The following is a 21,964-nucleotide window of genomic DNA, read 5'->3' as shown; positions in this document are numbered from 1 at the left end:
CAGCTGAATAACCCTCTTGCTGACTAGACATTTGTGTTGATTTTAAATGGTCATTAATGAGTCTATAAATTTTGAATGGCCATTAATGAATCTATATATTTGGCTAAAGCTGATTTGACTTTCTAGAGAAAGGCCAGCCTATCTGCAAATGGACACCTTTCCCCACACAAACATCAATGTACAATAAAGACAAATCTAAGTATATGTATATATGGCATATATACATATATATGTACACATAAAATGGATCGGGAAGTCCTTTGGTTTAGACGGGATTAAATATGTACTTCCCAAGTGCATAGGTTTCCTTTGACCAACCTGTTCAAAAAACAAACATGAAAACTGACACGGCAATTTTGACATTTCCTAGGTCTTTTTCCTTATTTGGAGGCCACCTTTCTCTCTTCTGCATCTCTCCTAAGCCTTTTCTTTATAAAAGCAGTTGGTTCTTTTGGCCTTCTATCTTAACGCTTCATTGATTCATCCTTTTCTTGGAAGGGCTCTAAGATCATGTCCAGAAATTTATCTTTCATGGAGAACAAGGTTGCAAAGAACTCCCCACCCCTTTTAATTCCCTCTTCCCCACTGGCCCAAGAAGCAGACACTTGGACATGTCATGAATTGTGTGCGCTTTTGCTCTGACTTGCCTTGTTACCCCTGGCCAGCCCAAGCTGCTGAGGTCTGAGCTTTACTCGCCCTGCATCGTTGTGCAATATTGGAAAATAAAAACAATCCATCCGTCTACACCCCTCAGACTGTGGTGACATGATCAGGGTTCTCTTGAATCTCTATGCATTCGATTTCCTCTCTCTCCTTTCTTTTGGCACGTTTCTTTTTCTTGTGGTGCTTTTTGGAAGGAGGGAAAAAGGTTAGGAACACAGGTAAAATAACAAAACAGTGCAGAAGTGTGCAACCCCCGGTGAGCAGCAAGCATTTGAACAGTGTGAAGGTCAGGTTCGAAGGCACAAATAGGAGGGGGACCAACCCAATAAGAAAAGAAGTAATATTTTGCAAAATGGCTGTCCCATGCTCTTGCAGGGAGCTTTTTATACACTGTGTTCGGGTGTGCTCAGTTGCCAATACAAATGTGTAAAGCAGTGGTGCACAGTGGTCAATGGCAAAATTTAAAGTGTAGATAAGGCACAAGATAGAAATGCAATCCATGTCGACGTTCCATAATGTCATTAAGCCCAGAACGCCCAGCTCAATTGAGGTGACGCTAAGAATTAACCAGAAGTTTCCCAGAGGGTGGATCACTAGGAAAAAAGTCAGGATTAACACCAGGAGAACACCAAAGCCTGCAATCAGAACAGGCACTGTGACAGACAAGCTGTAATGGTCCATGAAAACGAAGGAGGGGTTGAACACGATGAACCGGATGCTCTTGGAGAGGGACAGGGGCCTCAATTTTTCCAGCACTTCTATGACTTCCTTCTGCTTGTCTCTGCTAGTCCTGGCCACCAGATACAAGCGAGAAGCAATGATGTTGTTCTCATCCCCTGCCTTGGAGAAGATGATATCATTCCGAAAATGCTGGAATTCTGGCTTTTTTAAAAATGAGCTTTGTAGGACACTGATGAAGTCACTCTTGTTGTTGGCACTAATGTTGCTGACTTTCAGAAAGTGGTAGTACTGCTCCACCCAAGACACTGCAGTAAATCCACTACAGAGCCTCTGGAGGTCCTCCTGGACGCTGCTGTTCCAGTATTCGAGGGGCTCATAGATGTAGAATCCTATCACAGGGCTGTAGTTGCTGAAATATTTCTGCTGGACCATGGCATAGGAAACGCTTGGGGAATCACTGGCTAGTAGATTGATGATGTTGGCTCCATCACTGATCTGCAAGCACCCCATGAAGGAGAAGGAGGCATAAATGAGATACAGGATGACAACAAATGGCTTCACATAGATATTGGTAATCCATTCATTGTAATGCTCACGGAGGAAGTGCTGAATGAAGTGGTGCTGGTAGGGGTTCGTCTCGTGATGGGATGTCTGTTGATGTCCATCACTCATCACTGTCTGGAACCACACAGGTTTGCGGTCCAGGTATTCTGCAGAAGGGATCTTGCAGCAAAAGATGCTGTGGTAGCGGTTTTGCTCTAGTTGTCCGGCAAAGACCAGGCAGGAGCCAAAGAAAGAGAAAATGTAGAAGTAGTTCAACAGAATAGAGACACACATGTTTTGACAGAAGACCTTCACAGCCTCTATGTTTGTGAATGGGCTGGCCCCCATGCCAAAGGTGATGAAGTATAGGGAGCTGGTCATGGTATAGGTGACCATCACATCAGAATAGGCATCTGCTACCCTGTCTTTGAAGGGTAAATTCTCTTTGGTTCTCCGCCATCCAGACAGAAGCTCAAATACTCCTTTAGTTCCATGACCTAATGTTTAAAAAAGAAGAAAAAGAATAGTTGTTTTTATTTTCTTCTAGTTCAACTGAAATTCCATATAGATTATCTATGCTAAACAGACATATTCTAATCTTCTAAGTGCTGTGACCCGCTTATCACATCTCAGAATATTGAGCTACACACAGGATGTATTTGGTATTTATTTCCACTTTAGTACAGCCCAAATATATTGGTATTTTGGGCAAAGATGAAGCATTCATTGTCTGTTCTAGTAATCTGACAGTGGTAGACCTAACATTACATTGTCACACAATTTATCACATATTGTGTCTCTAAATGAATCATAAGCGGTCCAGTGCAGGGGCTGTTCTTTTTGTACCTTTGACATCAGTTCAAGTACTTGGTCAACTTACAGTTCTTAACCTCTATTTCAAGGTGATTAATATACTGATATAGAAATTTATTAGATGATATTAAACACTTAAAAATGACATGAAATTGATTTTTATAATGTTGATAATCTGCTTAGTGGCTAAACAGAATAGAAGCCAAGTCATACAGAACTGATTAATTAACATTGAATGTGAATAAAAAATTACTAGGTCATGCAAAGAGAGGGCAAGACCTTCATGGTGAGAGATCGCAGCAAGCACTTTCCCTTGGGCTCCTCAGTGAGCTTTAATTCGCATGGAATGGATGCTGACTGGTGCCTTTTCTTTATTTAAGTAGATGAAGAATGCTTGTTTTAAACCAACCTCTAGAAGCTTTTGTTAAGGGTTAATAGGCAAAAGGTTTATTCAACAGATATTACTAGAACACCCACTGTGTGCCAGACTCTGTTAGCTACTGAGCTGTTATTTTCAGGAATTTGATAGTTCTTAAGATATCACTACTTCCTTACGGGCAAAAAAAAAAAAAAAAAAAAAGTAGCTGGGAAAATAAAGTGTTACACCATATCTACAACCCCCCTCCCCAGTTTACTGAGTTCTCTGAATTGGATCTGTCAATCACCATTCACAATATGTCTGTTGGTGACTTTCTGAATGAGTGGAAATCTTCATAGATTACTCTTGCCCTTGTAGGAAGAGCAACCCTAAACACATTCCTTTTATGTGAATGGATACAAGCTGTGCTTGGGCTGTTCTCCAAGAAATCCATTAGACAATGATGCAGCTTAAAGGCACAAAATGACCTAATTCACAAAAACCTGGAAAATGGACCTTGTGTGGCATCTAGATATTGGAGTTATGTGTTCCATAGCCAATTCACTTAGTAGGGTTTTAACAAAGATAGTACATAACTGGAGTCTTATGGTAATCATGCTGAATTTGGGCTGCTGGTAGATTTTGCTAATTGACCTACATGATTCCTATCTTTATTTACTTTTATTTAGATTGCAACATACATGATTAAAAATCTTATTCCCCAGCCTGCTATTTTAATTTTTTGGATGAAAAGCCTTAAGTATTTTATTCTAATCTTGTACCTCACAGTACAGAATTAAAAAAATATTGCTATCATTTTAAATTATAACATTATAATTCATATTACATATATAGAGCACAATTTTTCATATCTCTGGTTGTATACAAAGTATATTCACACGAATTCATATCTTCATACATGTACTTTGGATAATGATGTTCATCACATTCCACCATCATTAATAACCCCCTGCCCCCTTCCTTCTCCTCCAACTCCTCTGGTCTATTTAGAGTTCATCTGTTTCTCCCATGCTCCCCCTCCTTACCCTACTATGAATCAAACTTTTTATATCAGAGAAAACATTTGGCATTTCTTTTTTGGGGATTGGCTAACTTCACTTAGCATTATCTTCTCCAATTCCATCCAGTTACTGGAAATGCCATGATTTTATTCTCTTTTATTGCTCAGTAATATTCCATTTTTTATCCATCCATTTACTGAAGGGCATCTAGGTTGGTTCCACAGTTTAGTTATTGTGAATTGAGCTGCTATAAACATTGATGTGGCTATGTCTCGGCAGTATGCTCTTTTCAAGTCCTTTGAGTATAAACCGAGGACAGGGATAGCTGGGTCAAATGGTGGTTCCATTCCCAATTTTCTAAGGAATCTCCATACTGCTTTCCATATTGGCTGCACCGATTTGCAGTCCCACCAGCAGTGTACCAGTGTACCTTTTCCCTACATCCTTGCCAATACTTACTGTTGTTTGTATGCATAATAGCTGCCATTCTGACAGGAATGAGATGAAATTTTAGAGTAGTTTTGATTTGCATTTCTCTAATTGCTAGAGATGATGAACATTTTTTCATATATTTGTTGATTGATTGTATATCCTCTTCTGAGAAGTGTCTATTCAGTTCCTTGGCCCATTTATTGATTGGGTTTTTTTTTTTTTTTGGTGTTTAGCTTTTTGAGTTCTTTATGTACCCTAGAGATTAGTATTCTATCTGATGTGTGAGGGGTAAGAATTTGCTCCCAAGATGTAGGCTCTCTATTCACCTTACAGATTATTTCTTTTGCTGAGAAGAAACTTTTTAGTAGTTCTAGACAACACAATATAACTGGTAGTCATCTAAGGATGTTTGTTAGAAAACCGGAGAACACTTTATCCTAAATGGCATCATTGAGTCACTAATAAGAGCCATAACCTGCCTTACTTTGGAATTCTTTTATTTAAAAAAGACCTAAATATCCATTTGACTAAGCTACTGTTATATGCAGCTGAATCTATTCCTAACCAATAATGTTTTGTCGGTGAGTTGCATTTACTAAGACCTCTTTTAAGGGAATGTAAGGAGTCTTGCTTCATAATTAATTTGATGATAGTATTTGTACTTTTAATTGTATATATTATAAATATTTGATTCTAAAGACACCTTGACTAACTTTGGGAACTGTAATTAATTACTAATTGTTACTAAAGGGAAATAGGTATTGGGGAAACATAAATCCTACTTATTTTCCAAAGTTCTCTGTTCTTGATCTCTAGGCAGGAAAGACAAATTTACCCTCACAAGTAGGAAGGGTTATGAAAACTACTACAGTACTACTTTTGAATAAAAGGCAAGTGATTTTAATTTTAATTATTGAGGCAATAATCTATTCTTTCTCGCATTTAATTATGAGCTCAACATATGTGTCATTGTATTAAGTCCAATGATTTTTAACAAATAACACTCAGTATTCATTCCTATCTTTTGTAAGGCTCCTTGACTAAACAGGATACTGCCTCTTATTCCCTTGACAAAAATAAAATATTAGGACAGTGGTTAAGGTAATTGAAGTAATGCTTTAATTAGAGCATCTCTCTTCAGAAATGAGGACTCTTGCTATCTTTGTAGTCACAAGGGGCAAAGGCTACATGGCACTGTGACTAAATTTGGCTTGCCCCTGCTGATGGTCATTTTAATGGAACATTAGGTACACTATGTAGGCCAGATTTTTGCTTTATGTAGTTCAAAGGTCTGTATGTGTGAGAGCATGAAGATAAACCACATTATCTTAGGGAATCGTTTTAAGTGAGATAGAGACTGAAAACCTGATCTCCAAACGGCATGTTTCATTCATTGGGTCATGTATTTTACAGAGCTTTCCTATTGATATATACTTATTCGATTCTCTCCATAGTCTGACCACCTCCTAAAAGTTGAAATTTATTACAGACTGGACTAACGTTGTCCACAATCATGCCCACGATCAGTCTTATCTTTTTGGTTTTGTTCATGTCATTTTTTTCTGCTTTATATTACAGTCTCATTGCTGGTCATATTCATTAATCTGTTACAGGTCAGTGCAATTATCATCTTTGTTATGAGGCAACTCTGGTGACTCAAAAATGTCATGATTTTTTTCTGTTCCTTAAACTCTTACTGTAGTGATTATTTACTCATTTTGGCCCTCAACCATGGGCTATTTTGTTCGGAAACAAAATGTCTTTCTCAAGATATGTTCAATTTTTTTTTTTGGTTAGATTGCAAACTCTTCAAGGGCAGGCAATACATTTTATGTAGAATAAGTGACAAAACAATAGATGATAGATGCCAAGAAATATCCTTTAGTTGATTAAATTAAATCAACTCTGATTCTTAAGTCTAGGTGGATTAAAATTTTTTTTTTTTTGGTGGTGCTGAGGATTGAACCCAGGCCCTTGTGCATGCAAGGCAAGCATGCTACCAACTAAGCTATATCTCTAGCTCCTCAAATCACATCTTTTAATCATAAAATCTAAAGTGTAGATTTTATGCATCTTTATATGTTTATCAATTTTGTCCATAAGAACCATATACTATTCAATTCCATATATATTTATTTAAAGTTTCTGTATATAAGGACTTTTTCTAGCCAATATATGATATAAAGATAAAAAAGAAACACAATCTTTTTTAACCTTGTCAACCTGGGTCATTTTCACTTGGATAATTCTGAGTTCTATTTTAATCATATCTTCTAATGCAACTGTTTTTAAATTAGGGAAATATACATGGAAAAATATATTGCCACTATGACAAAACCATCAATACCTCTTTAAAAATAAAGAAGCAGGGACACGAAATAAGAATAGAATATGTGGAAGTGATATTTTGTGTAGATATTACTTTCAGTGTCATTGAATCAGCTTGAGATTGCTTCTCTTATTGCTGTAGAAAAACTCTCTGGTGACATGGCTAGGCCTAAAGTGGCTTTTCTCAGAACAGAATTATTTTCCTAAAAATCCACTACAGTCTTTCCAGATGACATTTTTATCTCAAAACCAATCTCTCCAAACCCATGAATCCAAACAAAATAGTTTTAATAAAGATCAACTCCAATTGGAACTAATTCTAACTGACTCCATTAGTACTCCCTGTTGGGATTTTCTTTGATATATTGTTTTAATAAGCACCCTATGTGGGCTTCTAGTTCTTTTTAATCAGTGTAATTAGAATTCTCTATAATTGCCTTGGGGAGATATGTGGGTGGGTTTCCCTTTTCTCTTGCACATGTTAAGCTCTCAGTAGGACATGAGAGTTTGACCTTTACATCAGAGACTTAAGATATAAAGGTGAAAAAAAAATACTACTTCTCATGACCTACTCCAAAGTTTCTGCTTTCTCTTTGCAGTTATGTCTTCTTTGGTTAGCTACTGTTTCAATAAATATGCTTATGGATGCCATCCCTAAGCACGGATGGAAAAGAACATTTTGACTTTGTATTGGAATTTTTGACTGTGGGACCGCCAAATAAATAAGTGAATAATATATGAAACAGTAACATCTTAAGTCATCTGAATCAGCTAAGCAATTGGAAAAAAAAAATCTAGGTAATTAATCAGCATTTTGAGTTTTTCTTTTTTTTTTTACTTGTTTGGCATTACATGGGATCAATTGATCATGTATTCATTCTTCATTACAGTCTTCAGTTGGGTGTTTCCGACTTGGGATGATCTGAAGCAGAATCTCACCCTGAGCCTGATCCCATTCCTAGTAGCTTCCCTTCGCCCTCCGAAGCCACCCCAGCAGTTTGAAGCCTCTCCTCTGTTTCAGATCACTTTAGGGCATTTACTCCTATGTTCGGTTGATTTTCTTTCGAAGAAGCTCCAAAGAAGCTTCTCACTTTCTAGGGCAGTCACTTACCTTTTTGTTTTTGAATCCAAATTATTTGGCATTGAATAAGTGCCTAATATATATTTGTAGAACTGAGTTTGCTATGATCAATATCTATTTTAACACATCCTTCTCTTCACAATTGTTATAATAATCATACTACTTTAAAAATATCAAAAGGTACAGTTTATATAAAATAGATTGTTATATTAGTTATATCTATTACTATTTATATAATTCATTATTTATACTATTTGTTATTTATATATTTTATAGGCTAATAAAAATATAAAACACAACTTCAATAATAACATTTATTATTAGTTCTTACAATAATTATTAAGAGTCCTTTATTCATCACAGGATTTAGAAATAGATATAATTTGCCTCCTTTTACTGAGAAGGAGACTTGATCAGTGTTACGCAGTAATTTTTGGTAGAAGTGGTGATAGATGCTAATGATGCCTAATTGTAAAATCAGTATATAACTCATTAAAAATTTGGCTGGTTCAGCATTATGAATGTCAAATAGGAATTGGAATGTGAAAGGAAGGACCTTGCTTTAAGTTGCTATTTGATAAATTAGAAATGGACCATAAGGCACTCCTGAAAAGTTTTTTTTAGATATTTTCTAATCCTAAAGTTGTCTGAGCTGGAGGTAGTGATCAGTGTGTTTTCATAGACTACTTTTCACTAAAATTTCATCTAGAATAAATAGGTGATTATCAAGCCCTACTAGGTTGTCAGTTCATTAAGATTGCCCAAGGCTTTTACCTCTTGGTGCTTATATAGCCTACAAAGACAAGGGGTAGGAAGTTACTCAACAGAAATTCTCCAAACTGCTGCTTCCTGGGGTGTACTGTGTCGAAGTCCAGCTGCAGCAAAATAACCGGGGGAGTGACGAGCAATTTGTGTACATTGATACAGCAGGAGTGGGGACTGTTTATTGTAGGACAGGAGGGGTATATATACATTCCACATAGCTTATCTTAATTAACATAAACTAGATACAGCAGTCAACCAATAAGGAATCTCCACACTTAATGGCTCGCTGGCATTACTTCACAAACCACTCCCTCTGGCAAAATGCCAGGCACCATCCTGACTTGCTTACAGACTCTAACATTTCCCCCTTTTGTTTAATTTAAATAACGACCATAGTGGTTTTTACACAAACACCTGGCTATACCTCTACCTCTTTTAAACAATTTTGCTCATCATTTGGCATTACTCACATAACAGGAATCCCATACAATCCTCAGGGACAAGGCATAGTTGAAAGAGCTCATCAAACTATTAAAATGTACTTATTAAAGCAAAAAGGGGGGATTGGAAAGGGATATATATCCCCCAAAGATAAACTTAAAATAACCTTTTTTACTCTAAACTTTTAAAATTTGGATTCATCAGGGCTTAGTGCTGCGGAAAGGCATATGTATCCAAAAAATATACATAAGCCTAAGGTACTTTGGAAGGATATTCTAACAGGACAATGGAAAGGTCCTGACCCAGTGATTGTCTGGAGTCAGGGTTCTGTTTGTGTGTTTCCACAGGGAGAACAGCAGCCAATTTGGATTCCAGAGAGACTAACCAAAGCAATTTCTACAGACCAAAAAGAAGATGATCTGACTCAAATCCATATCAGCTGATATCCAGAGCTCCAGCTTGGCTATTCTTACATCTGTGACAGTGATTAACCAGGATGCTTTTTTCAATATCTATTTTATCATTGCATTTTTCCACATCATAAAGTTCTATTTTATTTTTTGAGCTCATACAGACCTAGGTTAATGTTTTTCTGATCAGTTTTATTTTTTGACTGTGGAGTTTTTAAACATTGCAATGGAGATTTCACCTCTGTAAAGCTATAAGGCCTTTACTATTGTCTTATGTGTTGTACGTTTGTGTGCACACTTGTGTTTTGTGTTGTATGTCTGTGTGTGCATATGTCCATATATCATATATGAGGAGAGATCATGAAAAAATGGATCCGAATTTTTCTTTATTCACGTGATTTTAATGGTTTAATTTAAATTGGGTAAACAGCTGTTGAGGATTGTTTTAATATGTGTACAAATAAGGAGGTTAACAGATCTGTTTGTTTACTTTCACCTTTCCTTTTCATTATATTTAATAATTCTGTTCAGGATAATGTAAATTGTTCAGAAAATTGTTTCCTTAGTACCTGTTGGAATGTTACATAATTTTTTTAGCATCATTGCCAGAATTCCTATCTTCATCCTAGTGCCAGTGAAGACAAAGATAAAACCAAACTGCCAAGGTTTCGGCTTGGCACAGAATCACGAGCCACCACGCACCTTGTAGATTCAAACAGCAATCCTTTATTCCTGAACTCACACCGCCTCCACACAGGTTCAGGGGCAATCTAAAATCTCTCCGCCCAATTTACCTACTCCACGAGGCTTTTTCCAAATCCCATTTGAATCTCACGAGAACTCAACGGGAACAAGCAGCAGGAACACCCTAATCCCAGCAGCAATAATCTTCAACCTCCAACTTCCCTAAAACCCCTATTGTCTTAAACCGGGAATGCCTTAAACTCAAGGAGCGGGAAACTTCCTCAAACCTGATCAGCTCTAAACCCGGATCCGCCCTGGTCTTTGAGTAAGGTCACCTTACTAAAGCATACATGCAATGTCCCATCGAATGTCCTCTAAGCAGCATGGGGTACGCTGGCAAGGAAATCTCGATGTGTCATTCCTACTTGGCAATGGCCCTCAGCACCAAACTATAGCTTCTTTGATAGTTATCACAACAAACTGTATAAACTGATGCATCAATGAATAATAACTCAACAAGTAATGCTCAATCAAGGAGTCGATTTACTTTGGGAGGAAATGGACATATTGATGGATTACTCTGCTTTGAACTGCTTGCAGAACTTGCCTGGACTATGTATCGCTTGTATGCATTGTAAACTATCTGTTGGTGCAGTGAATTGTGGTAGTGCTGGCATACCTTTGCTGATGGTGTCACCAGTGATGCAATTTTTCCAAAGGAGCCATCAATTGGCTTGGTGTCATGGCATTTCTGTATCCTCCTCCCTTCTGCTAGTGATGGTCTAAAATTTGGGGGCCGACAGAGGTGAGGCAAAGAACCTCACCCCCCCCACTGGCACCAAGGCCAAATTTGGGGCCAACAGAGGTGAGGCAAAGAACCTCACCCCCCCCCCACTGGTGCAAAGGCCAAATTTGGGGGCCAACAGAGGTGAGGCAAAGAACCTCACCACCCCCACTGGTGCATAGGCCTATCCACAAGTACGGCTGTATGCTGGACCGGTAGTCAGTGACGGGTATGATCCAATTGCAGTGGTATCAACCTAAGACAGGAGGCTGATGCCTAGAGGTCAGCTCATCTGATGACGGGTAAGCATCATATGTTGTATTGGACAATCTAACAGGCACGGTCCCTAAGCCACATTGCTTGTTGTTTAATTATACAGAAGGGAGGAGATGCTGAGATCCATAGCCAAGTAGGAATGACGCATGGCATTTTTGGTTGAAAGGTGACCCCAGCAAGCCATTGAGATGATATATTAAGATGTGCATTCAATTGGAGATTAGACCCCTGCTGTCTGCCTAGGCCTGCTACTTTGGAGCTCTCGAGGGACTCCTGGAGAGTTCCCATTGGTTGGGGAAGTGCGGTAGGAGGGAATTCCAGAGGAGGGATTTCCTGTTGGTGTAGTGTGTCCCGGGAGGAGCCGTGTGGTGTGGCATTCGGCATTTTTCCCAGGAGCGTGCGTGGAGTGTTCTGGTGGAGTTCAGAAATAAAGTTTGTTCCTGCTTGAGTGGCTCGTGATTTTGTGCCCAGCCAGACTGCAGCAGTACTGTGTTTGATGGTTTCACCTGGAAAAGTTTCATGGTGCTGTGCAATAGGGAGGGTCTAGGTTCATATTGTCTTTAGGTAGTAAGTGACTTCTACTGAAATGTCCACATTCCAGTGCATGATGAAGGTAAAACACAGTAGAGGGAGAGGGAGGCAGGAAACTACAATCTGGACAGTAATCCCATGCACTTTGAAGAAGGTTAAAGGATTTTATTCACTCCCTTATGATAAAAAAATTGAATGTAGTATCAGATTCTCACTGTATGGTTTTCAAAGCTTTTGAGCATTTTATATATCTCTTAGTGCACAGGAAAAATGCAAATAATGTTATTCCAGAGTTTGCATTCATTCACTTTTGAGAATTTACAGTTCCACATATAGTTTAAAAATTTAAAAACCCAGTGTATATATGTATGTGTGTGTTTGTACACACAAATACACAAAAATCTACACATACACATTCTATACGTGTGTGTGTGTGTGTGTGTGTGTGTGTGTGTGTGTGTTGGAAGACAGAGTCCAATACAGATGAGAGATGGAGGTAAAACCATCTAAAACCTACTGACTATTACAGTAGTAATAGTATTACTTTCATAATTTGCATACTTTGGGCAAAACTAGGTAAGTCATACTGTTCCATATTGTAGTCAGTAGCACATTCCCCTGAACAGACTTCTTGAGTTTAAATCTAAGATCTTCTACATTGAGCTCTGTGATCTTGGGCAGTTATTTACTATTTTTTTCTTCCAATCTCTCCATTTATTCATCTATAAAATGGGATAGCAGTGGGACTTAGCTGTAAGAGCATTAAGAGTTTTAGATAAATTAGTGCATGTGCTTGGTCCACAGTAAGTACTTTATGGGGTGGAAAAGCACAGTGCTGGCAACTGCAAGATATTTGATATGAACAATGTTCCAAATCACTGGCTTCTGAATGCAAGCTTCTAAATGCAAGCTTCTGAATGCAGCATGGTTACTGATACCTTTACTGCCACAGCTGAGCTAGCTTTGGGGGATCCCTGGAATTCTTTCCAGCTTTCCTTGTTACAGGGCCTGGCTGCTGCCTAGAGCTGAAGCATCAGCGCAGAGCCAGTACCCATGAAAACTTGCTTTCTTGCTCTCTCCCTCTCTCTGATAAAAAGTATTAACATTGAACTTTTCATTATTTTTCTTAATACTTTTTATGATTTCTAAATTTTATAAATGAACATATATATTGTTTATTGGAAAAAAATAATAAACGCATCCTTCATATCTGGGTCCTGCTAAGAAGGCTGTGGCATTGTCAGAAGCTAGTCTGGTGTTCAAAACAGGGCTTAGTGTTGTTCTGTTGACCACAGATAATCTCACAAAAACAGCATCAGGAAAGGCCAGTCTGTGACCTGGATGGATTGAGGCAAAACAAGACCCCTCCATAACCATGAGTTAGCACAAATAAGAAACAAACAATGCCTGAAAGCTAAAATGGTTCAAATTTTCCATCAAGAACAACAGGACTAAACTGAAATTGATTTCCAGGCATGTATGAGTTATTTGGGATGAATCCAACTATTATGTATAGCCATAAAGCTGAAATAAAAAAATTAAAAATGAAAAAAAAAACAACAGAACTGATTGCTACTTCTTTACTAAGTTTGCTCTTGCAAAAGAAAACATGGAACTTAGTAATAGTTTCTTACTGTGTGATTTTTCAGAAGTGTTGTACATTTTATATAGTCTTAATATATAAGAAAAAGCACATAATTTCATCCATTGTTTGCAATCAGTGATTTAGTTTGCATGATATTCTCTCCTTCTAGAAATAAAAATTATTAAGATAAATGATTGTAGAATTACTTTCTCTTCTTGATGCTAATCAACCATGCTCCCTTGCACCCTCTTCTAGATCATGTGACACTGACAAAAATAATAAGATAAAACCATTCTAATACCCTCTGTATAAAATTATTCAATGGCTCTCAGTGGTGTGGAATTTTATTCATTGCAATAAGTCAATAAACCTAACTTTTTTCAATTATAGTGGTATTTCTCTTGGTCTTTGACTGGAGTTTATTAATACATTTTGACAAATATTTTTGGAAAATGAAAAATATTTTACATTAAAACTTTTGTTTGTTGTTGACTTTATAAGTTGGTATCTTTAAGTATAGGAGTTATAGCAGAAGCACTGGCTGACAGGTTAGTCCAGGAGAATTTGCATGTGCAAACCATACATATCATCCATAAGAGGGGTGGCTTCATGGCAGAATCGATATTTTAGTCGTGTTCTCACTGAAAAGAGAGTGCCAGTTGGACATATGAGAAGCGGAAAGATCTTCTGAGAGGAAGTTAACAAGGATGTATTATGGCAGAAAAAAGGAGGAGCCACATAGAAATAAAAATTCATTGCTTTAGGCAGAGCAAGGTAATGAATGGAAATATTAGGAGTGGGCAGAAAATTATGTGATCTTCATGAGGAATGGATTGGCAATTTATAGACTAAACACAAATGTACACATTTGTTTAAAAATAAAGACCTAAAAAACAGTAGTTTATAGATTAAATGCAAATATTCACTTTAAAAAATAAAGATCTGGAATAAAGGATCATATTAAAGAAGATCTTAAGAAGAATGAAAATTAAGATAGCCTTAGAATTTATTGAGCTAAAACCATTTAAAGAACAAAGATTGATGAGAATATTTAATTCATTAATTTGAAGGTTATTTCCTGACTGCCTCCTACTGAAAAGTTATGGCAAAATGTGATCACTTTGAAGTTTAATAACTCCTATTTGTCCCATTTGAAAACCATATCACATCCATATGTCTGAATTTAACAGTTCATTAATTGCAAGCTTTTGGGATCTTTTATCCCATAAAGAGTAAAATGGATGATGACTTAGGATTTCTGTAGCACCAAGAGCTGGAGATGCTTTTAGAATGTCTGATTCAATCATTAGGAAATGTATTTGAAATGAAAGGGATCTTACTTTGCAAATTTAAGTTATGCACATCTCAGGATATATTAAGTATCATTCTAGAGAAACACTTCAGAGTTGTAGCACAGATTCTTAATGAAAGCATAATGCATCAAAGGGCAGGCTTTCCAGGGGCATCCCTGAATGTTTTGCTACTTTTCCTATCCATGAAGATGAAATAAAATCATTCCATAGCAGGAATTCTCTCTAAACATAATAGTCAAATTCAGTGGAAACTCAATTAACCAGAAAGCTCAGGAATGGGATGGCTCTGATCATTTGAATAGTCATTAAATTAATCAAGCAGAACTTCCTTTTAGATTCTGCTTTTATTGGTTGGTTAACTTTATTGGAAAAAGGTTTTTCTAAAATGCATTAGACCTGTATCTTTTTTATAGTCCTAAAAATGGAAAAAGAAAAGGCTCCATGTGTAGCAATTAAAAATATAAACACTAGTATTAGGCATTTTGGTTCTTATTCTGACTTCATCAATGTATGTGATTAAGGAGAATTAGTTTAATCTCCAAAAGCCTTGATTTCTCATCTGGAAATTTTAAAGAGTTGATGCGAATATGAAATAAGATCATAGTTGTCACATGCTTAGAATAGTTCCTGGCATATAGGAATTAGTATTAATTATATTATTATTTATTGAATAATATATTTTGAAGTCATCATTTTCTTGAGTGTCAAAAAACACAAGGTAATTTGGTATATTAGCTAAGGCTTTAGGCAATGTGGGTTTAAAGTTTCTCACTATCATCTGTTAGATATTGGCCTGGAATAAATGAACTGCTCTGTGGCTCTGTCTACTAACTTGCAAAGATTTGCAGGTAAATGGATGGAGTTAGAGAAGGTAATGCTAAGTGAAGTTAGCCAATCCCAAAAAAACAAATGCCAAATATTTTCTTTGATATAAGGAAGCTGATTCATAGTGGGATAGGGAGGGGGAGCATGGGAGGAATAGACCAACTATAGATAGGGCAGAAGGATGGGAGAAGAAGGGAGGGGGCATGGGGTAATTAATGATGGTTGAGTGTGATGATCATTATTATCCAAATGAGGACACAAATTGGTGTGAGTATACTATGTATACAACCAGAGATATGAAAAATTGAGCTCTATATAGGTAATAAAAGTTGTAATGCATTCCACTGTTATATATAAATTAAAAAAATAAAAAATAAAAATAAAAAAGAAAGGGAATAACCAAAAATACTTCAGAGGGTGACATAACACATGTGTACATTAGTACAAAGACATGGCGCACAATTATTGCTCCCATAAATGTAGTTGTAAAAATCTGTGCATTTATGTTGAGAGAGCACCAGGCCTAAAGCAGAGTTTAAAGTTTTCTTCTGTTTTGGAATTTGACTGTTTTGTCTTTAGAATTGTGGTAAAATGCTGATATACAAAGAGTTTTAGTTAACTAGATTCAACTAATTGAGCTATTTATATGTGTGTTCTTATTAAGAACTAATTCTATTCTAAGCTAATAGAATTGCTCTCTTTTGGCAGGAAGTTTGCTGAAAGGGAGATTTCTAGTCTCTAAGTTATTCTGTGACTCAGAGCCAATTAGAGTCACTCTCAGGAGTACAAAAGCTGAGTTTCTGGGCAGCAGGCTGAGTTGTATCAAGGAGACCTCTGACAGAGGATCATCTTGAAGTGATGGAGTGTTGTAATCTGAAGGGATCTCTGATAAGTTCAGCTTTCCTTTTCAGTGGTAAAGGGCTTTTCTCACCATAGTTGTCTTCAATTTGTCCATTTTCAGCTATCCATGGCTTAGCTTGGTTTTATTGCAATTGCTTTTTTGCAATTTAATGCAAAGAAGTTGTGTCAGAAAATGTGTGGTGTTAAATCCTGAAGGCAGAGGATTGAGAATAGGGATGAAGCAGAAAGCAGGATGGTGGAAGGCTGGCAATCTCAGGCTTTAATACTTATACCCAGATTCAAATCCTAGCTGCATCACTTCCTAACTAGGTAACCTTCAACAAGAAACCTCTCCATGAAGGTTTGCTTATGTGTAGAATAGATATAAGCATCTATCTCAGTGCTGCTGGGAATGATAAATGAGGGGTCCTCATAAAGCATTTACCATAGCCCTTAGCACATATTACACACTCAATAAACATTAGCCATCATTTAAAAAATTTATTGGTGAATATTCATTTGAGATCTTAGCTATAGGCTCACAATGTACTAAAATATACTTTTGAGAATCATTCTTGAAGTTATCTACAGAAATGACAGTTAATATAGCACATCAGGACCTTATTGCCCTCTTATGATAAATCTTATTCCTTCTTGATAATCTCTGTGGACTTGTCCTGCCCATTTCCATTAGGAGATTCATCAAGAAACAATAATAAGAAACAGTTCAATGAAAACACTCCCAGAAAGCTACTACAGAACAGCTAACTAGGCTCTAGGGAAGGATGAGTTTAGTCACATGACTGTCAGAAAGTTTAGGCAAATTATTTGAAGGTTTCCATTGCTTAGAGATATATGATAATTCTAGAGCTTTTTCAGCAATTACAATACAAAACAACAAAAAAACAAAACAAGCTCACATTGTTTCAGAACAGTCTCACTCACCTATAAGTATCTGACAACAAAGGAAGAACATGTCTTTCACAAAGAAATGTTAAAGAAAAAGCTAATGAAAGCAGGTCAGCAGTTGTAAAACTCTGACACTTTCTGAGACTTCTCAAGAGGTAGACTATATTATCCCTGGAGGCCCACCTCTCAAAGCAATCAATGAACAAATCAATAGACATTAATCAAGAACCTACCATATGTAATTCACAGTGCTATGTGAGAGCACATTCCACCTTCCCCCTGAAGTAGATTTCTTCTACATTCCAAAAAGGTGCACATGCTACCAAGATACTTTCTGAAATTTAGAATGTTCTTTCATAATTAGAGTTAAAATTAGTCACAATGAAACTTCTAAAATCTGTTCCCAACTGTACCCTTGCATATCAATTATTTTGCCACATATACCATACTTCAAATACTGGAGATGGTAGCATGGTACCTTCCATGTTTTCTGGACCAATCATCTCATTACTTCTACTGATATTCAGATAATATCTGCTTAGAATCCATCTGCAGCAAAAAGAGTGAATCCAAAGACCAGGTCTCAATTTTTGTTTTCGGCTCAGTATCTAGCAGTGTTGTAGACATGTAGAAATTAAAGGAATTTTTTTTGTTTGTTTTCAGTCTAGTGCTGTTAAAATATTTTGTAGTAAACTTGCTAAGCTCAAAGGCAGACAGAGCAGACAGGGAATACCAGATGATACCCCCTGTGATGTTACAGTTAGAGAACCACAGTAGAGGGATTGAGATATGTATGCTGTAAATTGCTGTCTTTCTCCCATCTTCTCCTATGCTGCAGAGGGTGATATCACTCTTATAATTTGATGGATGGGTAAATTATATAACAGATGCAGTCAAGTCAATATTGTACAAAACCTGTCTTCATCAACTGAGGATGTCCTCAAAGAAAAGACTGCTTTCTCTTTCATGAGACAGAGTATCCTAGGAATAATTTGTGGATAAAGTTACAAAGTTCATCAATGAAATGGAAGTAAAAGAGGTAGATTTCAATGTTGGCTCTCCATTCTCCATGTGGCAGAGCCAGTCGTGTTTGTCAATGGAGTTGCCTGCCATGTTAGAATGCTAAGAAAATTGTACTATGTGGAAATTTACAAATGAAAATTCTTTGAATATTCAACTTTCATAAAAGAGTAAAGATCTTGGGAATACTCCTTTTTTAAGCATAGTGGTCCTTTATTTCTTGGGGCAAATGAGCCCTTAAGATATGTAATGTGAACAAAGACTGGGAGCACTTACTATTGCCCTGTAATAAGTGAGGAGATGTACGCAAAGGATCCCACTGAGTGTTGCGACTGAGGCTCAAGATCTCCTTGGAAGGCAGACATATTACTTACCCTCCAATTAATGGTTAAGAAATACAGACACAGAACAATCAGCAACATGCAGAGCATATAGAGTTCTTTGGTCATCAGGACCAAAACCCACATCTTCAGTCTCTCGTCCCAGTCTAATCAGGCTGTGATCTCTGTGAGGGCAGTGATTGGTTCTTGTCTCACCAGTTCTTATGGCAGTACTAGATACTTAGTAAATATTTATGGTAAAATTGAGAAATAAATGGGTCCCCCTCAGCTTCCAAGATTTGTGGTGTTCTAGGAGGTTGACATGGAGATATCTGTTTCCTGCTTCTCATGTTTTCACGAATAGGGGATCTCCACTTCACTCTCACCTGGGCAGCAGTAGTGAGTATTTCATTCTTACCTTTTACTTTTTGACCATTCTTTCTTAAGTGTTGAGAATAACTGATTCATTGATAAGAACCTAAGAACACTTATGACAATTTATCAATGGGTTTGTTTTCCTTGAAAACAATAAGTAAGGTAAATCTCATTAAGCTGAACTCCATTTTTCTCCGTTGTACCATTTGTAAAATTGATAAATAGAAGGGTCAAGACTTGCCTTCAGCTTGCTCATTCCCTATGGGAAAGCACTCTGGTCTTGCTTTTCAGAAGGGAAGGCAATCACCATCTCTTAACAATGGGCTCTGATGTACTCTTTCCTAACATTGACTGGATTTGTGTGACAAACCCATCTTCTGTTACTGGATGTCAAGTAAATCTTGGAGAAGGGGGGTGGCCATGGAGACCTAACTTTTCCTACTAGGAGAAAATATAAATTTTAGATTTGTTAGATGAAATCCCTACACAGTTCTCTAGTGGCATATGAGGTCTCCATTCCGCTTTACTAGGGACTTTGGGAAATATGATGGCACCATTTACAAGAGTAACACTTTGACTCTCATTCCACTGCAGAGAGCCAAGAAGGAGGACAGTTGATTGAGATGACTGATTTCCAAACACCATCTTGAGATGATCAGTGTAATTGTACCTCTCTAATTCACTAGTCTGAACCAGATACATAGTAGTATGTCATAAATACACCATAGTGATGATTCTTACATTTGTTATTAGTTTGTCTTTCTAAAACATTATTTTGCATTTTAGAGTGTATTTTAACCTATATAATTCCATGTCTAAAATTTTAGGTTACCTCCAGAGACTTTTTGTCTCATATTAATTTTTAAATGTCTGCTGAAAGAGTATGATTCCCATTATTAAACTTGATCCTGTGCTTCTTAATTATTTCCTATATATAGTAATCAGGCAAAATAATATTTATGTCCAGGTATGAACATACGTCTGTTGCTTTTGTCTTTCCTGAATGAGAGTGGAAACTTGGGGCCATCAAAAGAGTTTCATCAGTGATGCTGGCATCAGTTTGGCATCAGTTTGGTGTTAGCATGCTCCTCCTCACATTTGTTTTCAAGGATTGTTGTAAGTAAAGTTAACATAAAGATCTGAGCTAAGAAGCAATGATTTATCAGTTGACTTTTGGCAAAACAAGTTGGGAGGATACTGGAGCTTTCTAGCTCCCAACCTGATGTTGGTAATCACCCAGTTAAAGGCAAGGTCTTTTCAGCAAGACATGCATCCCTTGCAAGAGAAGCAAGATCATGCTAATGTGGGAAATAAAGAGGAATGAGGAATGAGAACAAAAGAAGTAGAGAAAGGACAGAGAGAGGTGGAAGAGAACCAACCTTGCTTTTTGAGTTGCTACTAGTTGGGGGCCATTAAGTTCTCCCTATTTGTCCAATCACAGAAGGTCACTGTATTCCTGTGGAAGAATCGGGAATAAATTGAAGCCTTTCCTCTTACATTCTTCCTTTAGGGAGAATATTAGAAGCATTCATAAATGGAAAAATATTTGCTGCTTCAAGAGTCAAGGAACAAAATATCAAAGCAGAACATCAAGGTAGATGCAGGTTTCCACAGCAGGACTATCAAATTTCACATATGGCAGAAATGCTGGGATTCTCAAGAGAATTTTTCCCATATTTGGCACATAGTTAGAAATTGCTTCCCTATTGTTCTTGCCATCTCACTTGTTTTGCCTACTCTGATGTAACATTTGATGCCACTTTGTTCCCTGAGTTTTCACTGTGCTATGATTACCATGGATGCTTAGGAAATATTTTTGATAAATTGAATACAAGTATTTCCCCAACCAAATGGGATGTTATTTGAGAGAAGGCCATGAGAACTGTAATATTCTACAGTACTCCAAAGATGTAACATAGGTGTGTTACTATTCTATGGATACTGCATACTCAATGTGGTTTTGATTTGCATTTCTCTAATGACTAATGATATTGAACATGTTTTCCTTCTCTTCCTTCTTCCCTCCCTCCTTCCCTCCCTTCTTTCCTTTTGGAATAAGATCTAGGACCCTGTACATGATAAGTAGACATTCTACCATGGAGTTATACCCCTAGTCCTGGATAAAACATTTCTTATCTAATATATGATTTGAAAATATGTTTTCCCATTATGTGGGGTGTCTTTTTGCTTTCTCAGTGGTACCTTACAAAATATAAAAAATTAATTTCTCTAAGTCCAATTTATCCATCTTTTCTTCTGTTGCTTTTGCCTTTGGTGTCAGATCTAAGAATGCTTTGCCTAGTCTAGCCAAGGCATAAGAAATCACTCCTAATTTTCTCTTAAGGGTGTTAAGGTATTAGGCTTTACATATAAATTTATAATCCATTTTTTTTCTTAAATTCTACTTAGGGTATGGGAAAGAGATCCAACTTTGCATGTGGATATATAGTTGTCCCAGCATCATTGATTGAAAGGACTATTTGTTCCCCTTTGGATTACCTAGACTTGTTAGAAATCAATTGACGTTATGTAAGGATTTATTTCTGAAGTCTCAATTTCATTTAATTGTTCTATATATCTCTTCTTGCGCAGTAACACTGTGTCTTTATTACTATAATTTTATACCAAGTTTTGAAATCTGAAAGTGTGTGTTCTCTGATTTACTTATTCAATATTGTTTTGGTTATCCTAAGTCACAGCATTTCTGTATGAATTTTAGGATGACATCATCAATTTCTCAAGAAAACCAGGGAATTTGGCAAGAATTTTGGCAAGAATTGCACTTAATATAGAGATGAATTCAGGGAGTGTTGCCATCTTAAAAATCTTAGGCTTCTGATCTATGAACATGGAACATCTTTTCATTTATTTATATCTTAAGTTTCTCTCAACAGTGCTATGTAGTTTTCAGAGGGCAAGTTTAATACTTCTTTTGGTAAATTTATTCCTAAAAATTTCATTCTTT

The 21,964-nt window shown here is 36.9% G+C and overlaps 1 protein-coding gene across 2 annotated transcripts in view; it reads right to left on the bottom strand.

Annotated features, from left to right (window-relative positions):
• Nucleotides 1-750: 750 nt before the first annotated feature.
• Ptchd4 (patched domain containing 4) overlaps nt 751-21,964 on the bottom strand; it is a 175,256-nt gene continuing 154,042 nt past the window's right edge. For both annotated transcript variants that reach the window (XM_026394487.2, XM_026394488.2), the window contains exon 3: nt 751-2,384. In XM_026394487.2, the coding sequence (XP_026250272.2) occupies nt 751-2,384 (1,634 nt within the window). The remainder of the gene's footprint in view (nt 2,385-21,964) is intronic.

This window comes from Urocitellus parryii, chromosome 8, assembly GCF_045843805.1.
Source record: "Urocitellus parryii isolate mUroPar1 chromosome 8, mUroPar1.hap1, whole genome shotgun sequence".
NCBI classification, from domain to species: Eukaryota; Metazoa; Chordata; class Mammalia; order Rodentia; family Sciuridae; genus Urocitellus; species Urocitellus parryii.
Note: the sequence above shows the minus strand (reverse complement) of the source record. Positions and strands in the feature narration are given on the sequence as shown.